The 18213-nt window shown below is 43.9% G+C and overlaps 1 protein-coding gene across 6 annotated transcripts in view; it reads right to left on the reverse strand.

Moving 5' to 3' along the window:
* Nucleotides 1-1527: 1527 nt before the first annotated feature.
* XPO1 (exportin 1) overlaps nucleotides 1528-18213 on the reverse strand; it is a 74769-nt gene continuing 58083 nt past the window's right edge. For all 6 annotated transcript variants that reach the window (XM_053247493.1, XM_053247474.1, XM_053247483.1 and 3 more), the window contains 7 exons: nucleotides 8184-8290; nucleotides 7887-8081; nucleotides 7186-7354; nucleotides 6356-6490; nucleotides 6081-6240; nucleotides 5895-5991; nucleotides 1528-2578 (listed from right to left, as the gene is read on the reverse strand). In XM_053247493.1, the coding sequence (XP_053103468.1) occupies nucleotides 2432-2578; nucleotides 5895-5991; nucleotides 6081-6240; nucleotides 6356-6490; nucleotides 7186-7354; nucleotides 7887-8081; nucleotides 8184-8290 (1010 nt within the window). In that variant the 3' untranslated portion in view covers nucleotides 1528-2431. The remainder of the gene's footprint in view (nucleotides 2579-5894; nucleotides 5992-6080; nucleotides 6241-6355; nucleotides 6491-7185; nucleotides 7355-7886; nucleotides 8082-8183; nucleotides 8291-18213) is intronic.

Consider the following 18213-nt stretch of genomic DNA (forward strand, 5'->3'; position numbering starts at 1 on the left):
ATGCAGTCAGAACTGGCTTCAAGAATATATGAAAGGATACATGTTTGCTCAAAGTTTTCTTTTCCTTGGGATTTGAAAAAAATCCCAAAGACTTTGCATGGTGAAAACTTATAGGGAGGAACCCTGATCCAAACTAACTCAAGGTTGCGGGGTGGGGGGTGGGAGTAGGATAACTCGCATAACCTACTAGGGATTGACAAGTCATAAATTAAGACAATTAGTAAAATGCATGATAAGAGCATTATTGTTACTGTTATCCTTGCTTCCTTTATGTGTATATTAACTGGCAAATACAGATGACAGTGGATAATAAAGTGAAATGCCCGAGAATCTTCAATTTGTTCCTGTATATATGATGTAATTTGAAAATGCTTGTTCCTTTTAAAAAAAGGGTATTTTCAAAATAATAAAAAAGTCTTACTAGTCAGCTACACTTTTGTAAATGTTCTCTTAGGGACGTACCTTGTGTCTGGATGCCTTTGTGTGGAGGGACACCAGCTGCTGTACACATGCATCAGACATCACTGAGAAATGTGTACAACTCGACAGCCAAGGCAAGGGGCTTCATATGTTTTTCTATCACTAGCTACACATTCACTTGTCAGGAACTGAAATTCTCAAAACGTCCACCCTCACTTGGGAACCAAACACATTTGACTGGGGAATATGTAATATCTGTTTGTGTGTGCACATTCTCACATTAACGCCAACATTCGTTCTTTGGTTTTCACCCTACTAATTTAGCTTATCCTCGAAGCAGTCTGCGCAGGCGCAGAACCTACTAGTTATGAATGTCGTTGGATTACTATCCAGATCACTTTTGTATTAATCTAGTATTAGTGATTTATAGCAAGATGTGTTAAAATTACTCAAATTTGAATCTGTTATTCTGTTAAGACAGGTACTTCATGAAGAACTTCCAACTAAAACGCTGGATGGATAACAAATGCACGATACAATTATTTAATTATTATATTCAAATTTTATATAAAAAGGTTAACACTAATCATCTACCCTCATTTTCTTTAACAGCACATGAATGGTGTTTTTTTAAAAAAAATCAGTGTGACAGTCTCCTAGGAGTGTAGGCAAGACAGATGCCAACTGCCCCAGGAAAACCAAGACAAACAGGCTGGCGTTTGTATTACAGAAGAGAAAATTCTGGATGTTAGAGCAAAAGAAACATTGATACTGCCAAGTTTTTTGTTTTGTTTTGGGTCATATTATACACTGCTTGAGAAGAGTCACAGGCACTCTGTTGAAAGAATATACATACAATGCAGGGCAGGCTATTTAAGGATACATGTTGAAACCTCAATTTAAAGAATCAATTTGCGGAGTAACTACTGCAGCCAAAGCTGGCTGCAGAAGTTTCACAGCAATTATGGAAATATATGTGCCAGATGCCCATCTTGCATTGCATGTCCTTATGCGATTTTTCTTCTCCTACTCTAAATTCTACTTGAATGTAAAAAGGCAACCAGAGCAATTTAATCCAATAAAAGAATAAAGCCAAGGAAAGGAAAATAAATGTAAACCAAGTTTATTTTGCTTTTTAAGTAGTGTTCTTAAAGCACTACAGCATGGTAAACAATGTAAATTAGTAGAAGTCGTCTCAAAAGCCAGAGTTCTTCTTTAATGAGCTTTGTTAAAAAGATGCAGCCTATTCTAACAGGATAAATATTTTAACCATTTCACTTCGAGTTAATGAAGGCTCACAAATGAGCAACACTCCTCATTGAGGAAAACAAAAAGCTGTTGTCGACAAAGCGACAGCACACACACAAAAACAAAATAACTGTGTAAAAATAACTAACTGTACTTCTGTTCCCATACTCTTTTTTCCAAGTTGCTTTACAATGGGATGATATGCACATGATCTTGCTGCAAACTTGTCATATGACTTGCAAATACCAGTAGCCCAGCCTTGCCACTCAGCCCAAAAGCTGCTCATGTTAGATGACACAGCACTCATTCCTCCACTCCTTAATTAATCTGATGGATTTACTCATTACCCTTTTCTTCTAGACTGCAGGGCAGGCTAGAGAGAAAGTGATCCCTAATTTAAAAAAAAAAGAAGATCTGTGTTCTAACTGGAAAAAAATGTATAATTTTGCAATAGACTTTACAAGTTATATGTTTTGCCTCTTTTACCCTTAGCCACAAAATGGGCATGAAGTGTTTTATTTTTAAAATGCCTTAATTTTCAACTTCATGCAAATCTAAATAAAGATGACCAAAACAAAAAGCTTAAACAATGGAAGGATATTTCACAGAAAATTTCTTATACAAAAACACATAAGAAAAAAGGGCCACTAGGTGACATCTTAAATTTACAGATTGGCATCATTTTGGTCAACAAATATCCAAGTCCTGTTTTCTTCTACCACAGAGCAGCTGTACAGAGAGAAAACAGTATAACTGGTTACTTTTAATCACACATTTCCTCAGGAATTTCATGTGGATTAAGGATGCCAGGGACAGACATCTGAAGTTTGTGTTTCTCCTCCTGAGCCTGCCGAAGAGCTGTTTCTCTTTCTTCCAAGAATAAGTCAGATGTGTCTTCACCAGCAAATTCCTGCAGAAATAAAGCAATTTAGAAAAAGCCATTATAATCCACACAAAGATAAGCCTGCCACACACATGAAGTGTATTAGCTTATAAAATTCCAGAACCCTATCAGAAATTTAGTTCCACATTAATTCCTTAAGAACTTGCATTAAGGAATATATATGGCATTTGCATGTTTCATACAGAATGGCATTTTCACACTTTAGGAAGTAATGGTCTCAGTCAGGGAAAGCCCCATTCTTTTTTACAGTCCTACCCTTGACCTTTGCTCTCCCAACTATCACCTTCAGGTTTCCTGCTCCCTTAGAGAGGACTACATCCATTCTCCCTTGTTTTAAGCACCAGAGGGCAAAGGGGCATCCATCAGAAAAGGAAGCCTACAATTGTGCTAGCTCTCTTCTCCAACCTTCAAACCTTGCCTCAAAATCCAAGCTTTTCCACAAAGCCTCAGACTAAGCCCCTTAATCCTCATCCCTACCAAAATCTTCACATAACTGCTTCAATGTGTTTGACTTCCTCTTCCTGTGCCAAAGGTTGGAATAAGAGCTCCTTGAGGCAAGGGCCCGTTTCCTTATGCTACTCTATAAAGCTAACACTTTTTTCACAAGTTAACTTGGGTCAGGTTCAGATTGCCTTCAGGACTGCTTGCCACACTCTTGGATTGTCGCCACAGTCCCTGCTCTCTGCTCTTCTTCTAAGTGATATACTTTGGGGTAGGGACCAGAGATAGAGCCTTCTTAGTGGCAGTGACCTATCTGTGGAACTCACTTCCCAAAGAGATATCTCAAGCTCCCTTGTTTTGCCATTTTAAAGTAATAGTTGAACACTTGTTTTTCATCAGGTCTTTGAAGTATGATTTTATCAGACCACTTAACTACAATTTGTTTTATACTGTTTTTTATTTTTAAATGTATAAACCGTCCTTTCATTTTAAAAACTAAAGACCTTTTTATTTATTCAGGCTTTTACCCTATAGGGGTTGCCAGGCCTCTCAACTCGCCCACTTCTGTTGTCTTTTTATGGTGGGGGGGGGGGAGAATGAGAATGTATGTATGTATGTATGTGGGGTAGGGGGGAGAGATGGAGTGTGAGTGAGAGAGGGTTTTTAAAAAAAATTGTTTAACTGATTTTAAGGTATTAAATGATTTTAATGGGATTTTGTTGCATGTTAACTTTTGTAAACTGCTTTGGGATGCTTTATGAAAGGTGGCATAAAAACTGAACAAACTTTGAGGGCCCCAAGATGGTGCATTATAATCCAAGCTACCATAAAAACAAATTAGACAAAGCACTGTGCAAATAAATAGTAGCCAACCTTTTCTGGCAGTCAGAAAACAGACCTCAATCCTCACCTCTCAAAGGCATTAATAAAAATGACCATCTTTACAAGTCTACAAAAAAACCTGGAGCAAATGAGCCATAGGACTCCCCTCTTGGGTAAAATTCTGCACTCTGGGAGCAACCACAAAATAGATTTGGTCCTGCATGCACCACAATGCACTTCAGCAGGCATCAGGACATATAACACAGGGCCCTCCTACAATATCTCATAAGGCAAACAGCTTCCATTGGGAACATCTGGGAGCTAGAGGGTTTTTAAAAGGCATTGAATAGCACCTACAGAAATTGAGTAAAAGGTCAGCTGTGGGCTGGCCCCAGCAACATCCTGGCCATCTTGTTCTGCACCAACTGCAGCTTTCAAATGCTTTTCAAGGGCAGCCCCATATAGAGCATGTTGCAGTAATACAACTGAGACATGACCAAGGCAGGGGTGACAGTGGCCACATCTTTCCTGAATAAGGCTAGCAGCTGGTTCACCAACTGAAGCTGTGCAAAGGTGTTCCCTGGCCATGCCAGCCATATGGTTATCCATACGCAGGGCCAGACCATGCACCCTTTACAGAACAAGTCAACCCCTCTCTCTGATCCGCTCTCCTACTAGCCACCAGCACCTCTGTTTTGTCTGGATTAAGCCTCAGAATGGTTCTATATTTGTATACTGGTTTCATTTTTGTGTTTTTGATCATGCATTTTATTAATTCATTGCAAGCACTTCCTCGCTCCCCTGGAAGTCTTCCTGCATTTTCCAACTAGGAACCAGATGCAGTTCAGAAGTCTAGAAGTTGGTACTTTTGCCAGTATGGCAAATTTTACAGCACCAATAAAAGTATAGGAAGTAAACAGTTTTGCTTTTGGAAAATACAAGCTTAGCTACTACCTGGGCAATATCAGTGAATGGAGCATGACAGATTGATGATTATGGCATAGATTTTAACAGTAAACAGTTTAGCCTATTCCTGAGATTTATAAGAAAGACTTTAAAGTTGGATTTGAGGATCAAATTTCAAATTTTGAGAAGGAATTATGTCGAGACGATGAAAAATTAGTTTCTAAAATGTATAAACTGCTACTTCTGGAGGAGACAAGAGAGGCAGTGGTTAAAACGACCATTATAAAGTGGGCTCAAGATGTGGGACGTAATATAGAAATGGCAGCCTGGGAAAAGTTATGGAAAAACTATTTAAAATTCACTGCTTGTTATGCTCTAAAAGAAAACTATTATAAAATGATGTATAGATGGTATTTGACACCAAAAAAATTGGCATTAATGTATAAAAATGTTTCAAACAAATGTTGGAAGTGTGGGCATTCTGAAGGTACTTTTTTCACATGTGGTGGACCTGTGGGAAGGCTAAGGCCTATTGGGATATGATATATAATGAGTTAAAGAAAATATTTAAAATGACATTTCCTAAGAAGCCAGAATCCTTCCTGCTGGGAATAACACGAGGAGTAATCTCTACAAATAACTTAACATTCTTCATGTATGCTTCCACGGCGGCCAGAACAATATATGCACAGAAATGGAAAAGTAATGAACTGGCTTCAAAAGAAGATTGGTTGATAAAAATTTTGGAATATGCGGAGATGGCAAAACTTACAACACTGATAAGAGACCAAAACTTAGAATGCTTTAAAGAAGATTGGAAACCATTTTTGTTGTACTTAAAGAATCATTTTCCTACTATGGATCTTACAGCAGGATTTGAAATTTAGGGAAAAAATGCAGGTTGGGTAGACTAATTGTCTTTTTAAGGGTTTAAATTTGTGTTTTGTATTATTATTATAGCAAGGGTAAATCTTACAGTTGATGTTTCATGAAGAGAGGTGCGCGGGAAGTTCATTTTTGTCTATTATGTTTGTTATGGATACTATTGTTACAATTAATAAAAATTGAATTTGGGGAAAGCAAAAAAACAGTTTAGCCTATTCCAGTCCCATAGTACTGAGAGCAAGATTTAGAGAAGAAATTCAAGACATACCTTTATCTGTACCAGGAAGTCCCTAAGGTGTTCCTTGAAAGCAGGAATATCCTGATTTAAACTGAAAAGTCCTGTTACAAACAGTTTAACCTGTGCACTAAGATATAAAAACACAAGAGCTAATTAGTAGCACTAGCACTTAACACAAACTTTATTTAAACTTCCAAGGTTTTAACACACACTTACTCTTGCAGATGAGGAAACGCAGATTTAAGGAGATTAGCAACATACTCCTGAATAAACATTTGGTTGTTCATTGGATTTCCAGGGTTCAGAGGAGTACTTATTTTTCCTTCTTCTACCAAGTTGAACATGTATGCAAGAATGGATGCATGCATTGTCAAACCTAGTCAAGATATACAAAGAAGAAGAAAATATTTAGAACTTGTACAGGCACTTCTCTCAACTGATTATAGCAAAGGCTTTGTTGTCCCTTTCCTCCCAAACCCTGCAATTCTTACCAGCAGTGTGAGACGTGTCTGTTACAACAGAGAAAATGTGCTGAAGAATATCACAGAAATAAGTCTGATAAAAACTCTGAGCAGCAGCTTCTTCTTGTGCAACGTTTTGTAAGAGAGTATAAAGGATCTGAAGGCCTGGAACAGAGCATTAAAAAAGTGAGGCCAAAACCAAATTTAACTTGTACAAGCACAAAAGCTAAACAAAACAAAAAAAATATTCTGCATGGCAGCATCCCCTGCTAACTGGGCAAAGAGGCACCTTTTAAATGTGGTGATTCTCTTTATTTAGCAGGGGGAGAATAACTGGCTCTATCTACCTCCAGTGACTGTAGCTGGTGTCTGTTTTAGGTTGTGAGCCCTTTGGGGACAGAGAGTCATCTTATTTATTTACTTATTATTTCTCTAAACTGCTTTGGAGACTTTTGTTGAAAAGTGGTATATAAATATTATTTGTTGTTGATAATAGCAAAACAGGTTACTGTCTTTGTTTTTTATGTCTAAGGAAACACAGTCACAGGACTGTGACTGGTAGAGAGAACACTCCAAGTGAATCCATATAAGAAGGCTAAAGTGGCTTAACTGTTAAGTTCTCAGGCTTCCCAAAGCACTTCTCAGAAATTCTGGAGGGAAGCTTAAATCAAGCACTGAAATTGGTTAGATACACAGAAGACATGAAATCCTGATAAACTAAAAAACAACAGAGACTACTCAGTTGTAAATATGAATCTGTACACTAACATGTTTTGGATAAAGACAGATGGCCAAAGCCAGCTACTAGCAGGCTTGCTCAAACACATGGAATTTTAACCAACTCTATAAAGCTCATTCACCTGTATCTGCAACATTTCTCATCGTGTGCTTGAAAGCCCAAATGATAGAATCCAGTACTAGTTTGAACTGTGCAGGTGGAATGGCCAGGAATGCTGGGAAGCAATGAGAGTTTACTGCTTGTAGTAGTAAGAAAAAGTTTGTTCTGTGTTCAGGATACTCTTCAAAGTCCTAACAGAGGAGGGAGAGTAGAAACACACAATTATATTTCCCCCTACAAGCACACAATTTTTTGGATTTCAACATTTATTTTAACACTATGCATATAATTCTGGAATACAAGTACATTCTACCACCACCAGACTTAAAAAACAGAAGAAGAAAAAAAGTTGAACAATACAGTACATAACATCTCATATTTTATACTTCAAACCAGGACTCAACTCTGTCACATCAGCTTCTATCTAAACCACCAATTTAGTTAAATCCACCCTTTAAAAATATCTAGGTAAAACCTCCAGTTAAGTAAATTAATCATGATTAAGCCATGCTAATATTAAAGAATACAGCTTAATGGCTTCATTAGCAGAGAGAATCCAAATCTTGGGTGAAGTATCCACCTCTGTAACACAGGAATTATGATTTTAAATAGACAAGATAATGTTAGGATCAGAGGGGAACAATCTTGAGAAGTTCTGGTTTGCTCTACAGAACTTTGATTATTGCAAGTAGTACAGAGGCCATTTCTTCAGTGTTAAATTACCTTATTGATCATATTTAACGTGCATTCAAAGACAGCATCAAAAATCTGAGGTATTTCAGCAGTAATGTGTCCACCCAGCTTATTTACTATGATAGCCATTGTACTAAGCACTTCAGGCTCCCGGGCAGCTGGAACATTCCTCTGGTAATCAATAAGAACAGCATCCAGCAAAGGTGGAACAAAATTTTCAGCTACCTGAAAAGAACACATACAGTAGTGTTGACACAGATCCAACCACAATATTTACCTGAACCTTTGAAATTCAATGAAATTATAGCACTTTAGGAATCCACTTACCATCTGAGGATCATTGGATCGGCTCACCCATCCAGAAATTAGCTTTAAAGTTTCCCTTTTTACTGTTCTCATACTTCTAATCAGTGGTTGCTTTGTAACCATTTCACCTGGAAGTTTAAGGTTTCAGACAGACTTTGTAAAATCAGTTTATATAATACATTACTGAAAGTCCAACTGATGCAGGATTACTAGGCAAGTTAAGTGTGAAATCCGGAGGCGGGGCGGGAAGTGTATAGTTCTTTGCCTTTAGTTCACTTAGGAATCCTGCAGACACAATGCCTCTGATCCCTTAACCATTTTTACAGGATCAGGCAGCTGTACTGAACTTTAAGTTATGGTCTCCTAATTAACACTCACTTTTAAGCCACAATACTCCCTAGCGTGAAGTTACACAAAAGCCATAATTTTATGCCCAGTAGTAAGTTTGTCGATGTGGCGCAGCTGTGTGGTTCAGGGCTTTGCATACACAAAATCCAACCCCCAGCATCTCCAGCTTCGATTAGATCAGTTGATGGGAAAGCCCCCTGCCCATGACCCTGGAGAGCTACTGCCAGTCAGGGTAGACAACACTGGGGCTGAGTCTCACAATCACAAGGATCCTGGTTAAAAAGTTAATCAGGATAAAGAGGTTGCTTACGGGTTATGTGCCTGCACAAGTAGCCCCCACAGAAGGATTTTCAAGCTCCCCAAGGCGCTCTGTAGCTCCGCCCTCATATACCAAACATGCTTGGTATCTTCAGAGGCAGAGCACCCTTTCGCTCAGTTCCTGATTGACCGCTGTGAAGATGGAATGTCTTCAGTTGAATGATAAGGTAAATGCAGTGAGCAGAATCATCCAATAAGCAAGAAGGTCGGGCCAGTGTTGTGAATGATACTGGATCACCAAAAGATCTCCTGTTACAGGTAAGTAACCCTTTTATCTTTGTGGTGATCCAGTATCCGTCATAACATAGGTGATTAACAAGCTCCCCAAAGAAAGGGGGTGCACGCCCTGAAGGATGTTTCTTTAAAAACCTATAATGTCTAACGAAAGCAAGTTGGAGGACAGTAGATGTCAGTAACATCTGTTCCTGATAAATGAGCAGCAGAGGTAGCCACAGCTCTGGTAGAGTGAGCTTCAACCATATTTGGAGATTGTACACCTTGTTTCTTGTAACAAGTGAAAATAAGCTGAAAAAGACAGTAAGTCTCTGCCTAGAGATTGGTTGGCCTTTCCTTTTCCCCCTGAAGGCAACAAAGAATCTAAGAGTCTTTCTAAAGTCTTTAGTTCTGTCCATATAGAAAAGAAGTGCTCTACAGACCTAAGGAGTGGAGAGAGCATTCCAAAGGAGTCGTAGGGTTAAGGAAAAAGACAGGATGAGTAATGTCCTGGCTGTCATGGTACTCAGGAACTACCTTAGGTATAAGTGGGGATAGCAATCAGAAAGGCTGATTGCCTTTCTGATTGACATACTTAATGGGTATTGAAGATAGAGGTTCAAAAGGGGCCTCTGTTAGCGTAGAAAGCATGAGAGAAGCTCCAAGGTTAAACTGGTTTCCTAATGGGTGGGAAGAGGTTGTTGATTCCCTTGAGAAATCTCTTGCAGTCCAGGTGAGAGAATAGTGACTTAGCATCCCAGCCTGCATGGCATGCAGAGAGACATATGGACTAATGGAAGCCTTCCTCTTGTGCAAAAGGATATTATATCTAGAAATTCAAATTCCACGCAGTCAAATTCAAGGTTCGAAGACTGTAACGGAGGACTTCACCATCCTTCTGGTACAGAAGGTCTATGCGTTGAAGGAGGTGGGGCTAGTAGTTGGGAAGAGAGGGAACCAAGGTTGCCTCGGCCACCATAGGTTAAGTATAATGCGCCGTGTTTTGTGTTAGGGACTTTGCTGAGAACCCAAGACAGTAAAAAGGAAGAGAGGAAAGAGGGAGAATGTGGTTTTTTCTCCAGGGAATCTGGAAGACATCCCCCCAGAGATCCCTTCCCCACACCTTCTCTTGAGGAGAAATGGACATTTAGTTGGTTGCAGATGAAAAGAGGTCCATTTGGGGAGTTCTAACGAAGGAAGAGATATATCTTGATTGATTTCCCAATTGTGCTGATGGGAGAAATCTTTCTGCTCATAAGGACCGTGTTGGTGCCCTTTATATGCAGAGCCAGGAGCTCCAAGAAGTTTATATGTAGAGCCGACTAATGATGGTTCCACAGGACCTGTGTGTAACGTCCAGCACAATGGGCATCCCATTCTTGGAGAGAGGTGTCTGTTTCAGTATCTGAGAAGGATGTTAAAAGGGAATGCCCATTCCTAGGTTCTCTGGAAGAGTCCACCAGAGGAGTGAGTCTAGGACTGTTTGAGAAATCAGAAGCCACAGATATTGCCTATGTTCAATTTGAACACCCACAGAAACCATATTTGGAGCAGTCTCATTCAGGAGTATGGAGTATCTTATGGGTGGCTGTACAAGATGCCATCAAACCTAAGCATTTTTGGATTGTCTGTGCCTTTTGCTTTGTGTTGGTTCTGAATAAAAATATTATGAATACAATTGAGATTCTTCTTTCCTCTGGAAGGAAGGCCTGTTTCATCTGGGTGTCCAGAATGGTGCCTATGTAGAGTACTGACTTCTGAGGTTGGACTTTTTCCAGTTTACCTAGATGCCTAGGTTTTCTAGAAGTGAAAGGATAGACTTTTTGTGATTGCTTAGCAAGTCCTTGTTGGTTCATCAACCAGTTGTCCAGTTATGGAAATGCCAAAATACCTTGGGTTCTTAAATGGGCAATAGTAGCATTCATGCATTTCATAAAGACTTGAGCTGCTGTGGGGAGACCAAAATGGGAGAACTGTGCATTGGTAGGCTTGATCTCCCAAGATTAAAGGTATTTTCTATGTTTTGGATTAATTCCTATATGAAAACAGAAATCTTTCATATCTAGAGTAGAGCAAGCCTTTCCTTCCTCCTCTTCTTCCAGGAAAGGAAGACCACCCCTGCAAGGTGATCATCTGAAATTTCCTTAGGTGGATATAGTTGAGGGAACACAAGCCCAGTATAGGGTGGAGACCGCCATCTCTTTTTGAGACTTGGATGCATCTTGACTAGAACCCCCTCCATTGGTCTTTCAGAGAGACAGGTTCTATTGCTCCCTTTCCCAACATATCTTGCACTTCTGCTAGTAAGGTAGGAGCTGTGTGGGTGTATTTTACCCCCGTGAATGGGGTGGTGGTGGTAGTAAACTCTATTGCATATCGGGTGAAGACCCCGACATCGGATGTAATGCAATGCTGAACTTAAGTAAAAGGGACAAGTCTGATGGTAGCAGAAATCCCAAAGGTAGGTAAAAGATCCAAGCGGTCAAAGGCTTTCTTTGGATTGGTCTAGATGTTTAGATTTCTGCTGTTGCTTTGGCATACAGGACCATCTCTGGGCAAAATGGAAGGGCTTTCTATAGTCCCTGCAATCCGGTTTGCTGAACTGAAATTTTGGCTTATTGTAATTTTTGCACCTGTGGAACTGAGATTGTGAAGTGGAAGTCTATGTAAAGGTTTTTGCTGTAATTTAATTTGTTTATCGTCTCTATTGTTTTGTCTGTCTGTGAACTGAATAAGCCTTCCCCGTCAAAAGGGATATTTTCTATTTTGTCTCTCATATCCACCTGGAGAGAGGAAGAGTGGAGCCAGGCATGCCTGCATAAAGAAACAGCACTTGCTAAGGTGCAAGATTCAGTCTCTGTGAGGCATTTAGCAGTACAGGTGTTGGTGAGTAATATCCATGGGTTTGGAAAGGACTTTCTTAAAAATTTAGATTTGATTGTTTCTGGAGTGTCCTTGATGTCCTCTCTGAAATTTTCCCAAATTGAATAATGGTATTTGGCCATGCAATTGGCTATTTTTATGGACAGAAAAGAGTAGTAAACCTTCTGACCCACAGAATCTAATTTTTTTGCCCACCTTTTCAACAGGGGCAGAGTGCCCATCCCCACCCCCCCGAGCTAGTTCCCATAGCACAATCTACTACTAAGGAATTAGGCACAGGATGTTTGAAAAGAAATGTGCAATCTTCTTCTTGCAACCTGTAGAAATTTTCCAAGTGTATAGAGATCAAAGTAGAGGTAGATGGTGCATCCCATGCTGACCTTGCTGAGTTCACAAATACTGGCAGCCTAGGGAGGGCTGCAGGATGAAAGGTGATAGAAGACAACATGAAATTACAGACAGGGTCTTTAACTTCAGGAACGGGAGATTTCAGATCCAGAGCAAGGACTTTGGCCATTTCAGCCATATGAATATATAGGATTTTATCTATTTGTGGGACAATTAGGAGGGTTGTTGGGAACATTTTAATCAGGCAATGGATTTTCTGTGAGGGTAGAATAATCATCTGAATCACGTGGGCATATATTCATCTTATTTTTCTCTTTCAGGCACATGGGATTTTTCCTGAAGTGTGGCAGAAGAGAACTCTGGAGAAGGATGGGTAGTCTCTCTCCGTTGGTCTGCAGGAGGTTGTGAAAGAGGAGGAGGGTCTAATCATCTCTTGAATGGGGAATAGTATTCTTTAGACAGGAGTTGGGATTGTAAATGGAAAGCAGATTTCATCTTCCTGAGTTTGCATAGTTTGAACTCTTCATAGTCATAAGGTAGTAAAGGCAAAGGCATATGGAAAGGGTCTTTGAGTCTTCCCATCCTTCTGATTTAGCCTGGATCAAGAGGATCTGGTGAGCTCCAATAGTCCTATGCGAGGAGTATGAAGGAAGTGAGAGAGTACCTTTCTTTCCAAGGGTGATTTGGAAAATATGATGGAAAACAAGCAGGTGTCACTCTCACTGGTGAGGCCAATGGTGTTTTCGGGACAGGAAGCACACCAGAACCCAAACCATCCTCGACAATGAGTCCATAAAAAGAAAAACCCTTAAAGGTCATTCCAAAAGTTGTATGTAGAGACTCCAGGATAGAGACAATGTCCTGCAGGATAGGGAATTCCTTCAATTGTGTGGAAGGAAAATTGATGCCAAAAACAGGTGACGCAGACACAATTGAGGGAAGCAAGTTGTTACCTTCCTAATTCAGTCACAGGCTTGGTTGGCAACGGTGGTGAAATTGCTGGTTTCTAGGTTTTCTCCATAGACTAGGGAGCAACTGGTATGGTAGACATCAAAGTTGAGTCTATGTTGATAAAGATGTGAGAATGAATCATTGGCACTTACCTGAATGGTCATTCTCCTCAGACGTATGGATTGTATCTGAGCATCATGGGTTGTCACCACCTACTGCTCCGAGACAGGGCCAATCAGAACAGAGCTTGCTAGTAGAAGGGAGAGACAACCCCCTCGCCTCCTCAGTCGATAATATAGCGCTTCGATGCTCCATAAAAGTCTAGAACAGAGACACTGCAGAACCAGAACAGCAGACAGTGCACACACAGCAAGAACAATTCCCCTCCCCACGAGAAGAAAAGGGGAAAAAACAGCACATGCATCAATAAACCTAACTCTCAATAACCCCTTTGGAAGAAACACCCCACAGAGTAGGAAAACACCACCCCACAGAGATACGGGGTACAGTGGAAGACGGATAAAAAGAGGGGAATAGGATCAGATACACAATCGGGTGGGTCGGATACAATCCATACGTCTGAGGAGAATGGCCATTCAGGTAAGTGCCAACGATTCATTCTCTCTCAGACGAGGATTGTATCCGAGCATCATGGGACATACCCCAGCTTTTACCCATTGCGGGAGGGCAAAAAACAGAAGATCTGATCCTAAGACGGAACCACCATCTGTAACACGCGTCGGCCAAAAGACGCGTCTGCAGCTGCCCAATCATGTATCTTGTAATGTTTGACAAAGGTAGAGAGGGAAGCCCAGGTGGCAGCCCTACAAATGTCCGCTAAGGGTGCTAAGGTGGACAGTGCCGCAGAGGAAGCTGCGCTCCGAGTAGAGTGAGCAGTAATGCCCTCAGGCGCATCTTCCCCAGCCGTAGCGTACGCCAGTTGAATGGACTGACAGATCCAGCGAGATAAGGAGAAATTGGAAACTTTCCTACCCAGCGAGCAGGCACGAAAAGAAACAAAAAAGGACTCAGAAACCCTAAAGGATTTAGTCTGCCTCAAGTAGATGCGAATAGCCCGACGGACATCCAATTTGTGCCAGTCCCGCTCCCGAGGAGAAGAAGGACTGGGACAAAGAGAAGGAAGCATCAGTTCCTGCGCCCTATGGAATACTGAATTCACCTTAGGAAGGTAAGTCGGATCAGTACGAAGCACAACATGGTCAGGAAAGACCAAACACAATTCTTTCCGGACTGACAGAGCACCCAGGTCGGAGACACGATGGGCTGATGTGATGGCTACCAAGAAAAATACCTTCAGGGTAAGGAGACGCAAGGAAACAGTGCGGAGTGGCTCAAAAGGAGCCTTGGTCATGACCCTGAGCACCAGGTTGAGGTCCCAAGTGGGAAAACGGTGGACAGGAGGAGGTTTTAATACAGCTGCCCCTTTCAGAAAACGTTGTGTGTGGGGATGCCCAGCCACGGAAGGAAACCCCGGAACCTGCAGGACGGACGATATAGCAAACATTTGGCGGCGTAGAGTATTGGGACGAAGACCCTTGTCTAACCCTTTTTGCAGAAATCCCAAGACCTGTACCACCGAAGCTGCCATAGGATCCGAGCCACCCCCTTGGCACCACTGCAAAAACGCCTGTCACATTGACTGATAAACCCGGGCTGTGGAAGGACGCCTGGAAGCCATGATGGTATTTTGAACTGCCGGGGAATAGCCACAAAGCACTAAGGAGCCCCGCTCAATCTCCAGGCGTGAAGATGGATCCACTCTGGGTCGGGATGAAGGACAGGTTCCTGGTGCAGGAGATGGGGCTGACTCCCCAAGGGAAGAGGAGGCTCTATTGAAAGAGCCACCAGGTCCGAAAACCACGGCCATCGTGGCCACCGAGGGGCCACGAGGATGACCTCCACCTTCTGGTGTCTGATTCTCCTCACCGCACGGGACAGCACAGCAAAAGGAGGGAAGGCATACAGAAGCCCCCGAGGCCAGGGAGACAGCAGAGCATCTACTCCCTCCGCCCCCGGGGAGGGATACCTGGAGAAAAGTCTGGGTACCCTGGTGTTGGCTGGAGTTGCAAAGAGATCGATCAGGGGAACCCCGAACTTGCGAACAATGTTCCTGAAGACCTGTTCGTCCAGAATCCATTTCCCCAATCCAATTGCGACTGGCTCAACCAGTCTGCCAGAGCGTTGTCCACTCCGCTGACGTGGTCGGCCTCCAGAGAGCGCTTATTCCTTTCCACCCAGTTCAGGAGAAGCTCTGCCTCGTGCATCAACACCCAAGACTTCGTCCCCCCTTGACGGTTGAGGTGTGCCTTGGCGGTGGCGTTGTGGGTGCGAACCAGGACATGTCGACCGCGAATCTCGGGTAGAAACCGCGCGAGGGCCAGATGAATGGCCCGTAGTTCCAGCAGATTTATGGACTGACGCTGCTCTGCCTCCGACCATTGACCCTGGACCATATGGCGCCTGCAATGACCTCCCCAACCCGTGAGGCAGGCGTCGGTGGTGACCACGACCCGGTCCACTGGTAGGAAGCTCACCCCCTCGTAGAGAGCCCGAGATGTCCACCACCGGAGAGATAGGCGTGCCTGAAAGGACAGGGTCACCTTGAGTCTTGACCTGTTGGCGACCAGTTCCTGGAGAGGGAGAAGAAGCCATTGTAAGGGGCGAGAATGAAACCGTGCCCAAGGCACGATCCCGATCGTAGAGACCATCAGACCCTGTAGCTGAGACAGGAAAAGGACGCTTGATTGAGAGCGGCCCAGCAGACCGCGACAAGCAGACTGAAGCTTTCGCCTGCGGTCGTTGGTCAAGTGAACCGACCCCTGAGCTGAATTGATGATCGCCCCCAAGTGCTGAATCCTGGTCTGAGGAACCAGGGAGCTCTTTTTGAGATTTACCAGGAAACCATGGGCCGCCAAGACCACCAGGGTCTCCCTGACATCCGACTGCACCTTTTCCCAAGATGGCAACCTTATCAAAAGGTCGTCCAGGTAGGGGTAAAGATGTACCCCCTTGGTCCTCAAGTGCGCCACAAGTGCCATCATGATCTTGGTGAACACCCGCAGCGCAGTCAAGAGACCAAAGGGGAGGGCCCGGTATTGATAGTGCACTCCCACATAGGCGAATCGCAGGAATCTCCTGTCCAGGGGATGGATGGGGACGTGGAGATAGGCCTCCTTGAGATCTATAGAGGTCAGGAAATCCCCTTCCTGAAGAGCCATCAGAATCGAACGGAGAGTTTCCATCCTGAACCGTCTTCCCTTGAGAAACTGGTTTACAAACTTCAAGTCCAGGATGGCCCTCCACTCAGAATATCCCTCTTTCCCTGGAGGAACCTGCTCGATAGCCTTGATGTTGATCAGGTGTTGGATGGCGCTGACCATAAGAGAGTGCTTGCGTGGATTGTTGGACTGAGGGGAGGACAGGAACCGATTAGGAGGATGCGAGAGAAACTCCAGGCTGTACCCCAGAGAGACGGTGCGGAGGACCCAGACGTCTGTACACGTCCTGGCCCACTGCTGGGCGAAGGAAACCAGCCGGCCTCCCACTTGCTGCCCCGCGTCCGAGTCATTGTGGGGCAGCACGCTTGAATCCCGACTTGGAGTACTGACCTGACTGCTGAAACTTCTGTTGGGAACGGTCTCGGGCAAAACCCTGGCTTCTGGTCCACAATGTTTTGTCCTGCTTGCCCTGACGGGGACGAAAATTAGTCCGAAACCCCTGTTCCCAAAACTGTTAGAAGAAGAGGCGTTAGTGAAAGATCTGCGGTCCTAGCACTGTACTGAGGAAGGCATAGCTTTCTTCCTGTCCTTAGTCTCTATCAGAACCGGCTCTAGCGCCTCACCAAATAGCTTACCCCCCTTGAAAGAAGAGTTGGCTAAGTTGGTTCTCGATTTCTGATCTACCTTCCATTTTTTAACCATAAGTGTCTCCTGACAGTAACGTCAGAAGCCATGGCCTGGGCAGACAGCTGAACTGTAATCAGAGTGCTATCAGCAATAAAGGCGGAAGCCTTTCCCAACTTATTAAGCCCCTGCCTAAGTGCCACGAGTTCGGGCGGGACTAGGAGCAGAAGGTCCCTCACCCAAAGGACAGAAGCCCGGGCAAAAATAGAGGAGGCAACCGAGGCTCTTACAGCGAGAGCAGAGGCCTCATGGGACCTGCGCAACGCAGCATCACACTTCTTATCCTCCACATTGCGCAGAACCTTGTCCCCATCCCTCGGGAGGACCGCCCCAGTCACCAGCGAAGCAACCTCCTTGTCCACAGGCGGGACCTGGAGTTTATCCATAGCAGCCTTGGAGATAGAGTAAAGGCACTTCACCCCGGGCGGAGGACCCTTGCTCTCTAAAGGCCGGTCCCACTCGCCCTGAATAACATCCATGAACAGTTGAGGGCAGGGTACCGCCACTTCTGGTGTTGCCAATGAGGGCAGAACAGCCGGATCCCCCTCTGAAGAAACCTGGGGGGTAGGCACGACCCCCTCCAGATGCAGCGACTTACGCGCTTTGTGAAGAAGGACCGGAAAATCCGCCTGATTAGAAAGTCTATAGTGGGCCTGGGACGGTGGCAAGGTTTCCCCTTTGTCCCATAGAGTTCCCCCTCCTCTCTGCCAGAATCCGAGTCGTCCGTGCGCTCCCTATCTTCCTCCGGGAGCAGGAAAGGCGCTGCAACGCCAGACCCTTGGACCGGGGGGCGACTTGGGGCACAGGGGGACAAATGAGGTGGCCCCAAGGGTGCTCTCGGGGGCCTGGAAGAGGGCGGCCGCTGTAGTAGCTCGGCAGGTTCCCCCGCCTCCTGAGGGCTTAAAATGGCGGCCGGAGTGTCTAGGGCGGGAAAACGCGGTTGCGAAGCGGAGGGTTTTCCTGCTCCCTGGGGGTCCAAAATGGCGGCCGGAGTGACAATGGCGGGAATCTGTCGCGCCGAATCGGGCACTAACCGCCCGAATTCTTCTGCCACCACGCGCCTGAGG

The sequence above is a fragment of the Hemicordylus capensis genome, chromosome 1 (assembly GCF_027244095.1).
Source record: "Hemicordylus capensis ecotype Gifberg chromosome 1, rHemCap1.1.pri, whole genome shotgun sequence".
In the NCBI taxonomy this organism is placed as follows: domain Eukaryota; kingdom Metazoa; phylum Chordata; class Lepidosauria; order Squamata; family Cordylidae; genus Hemicordylus; species Hemicordylus capensis.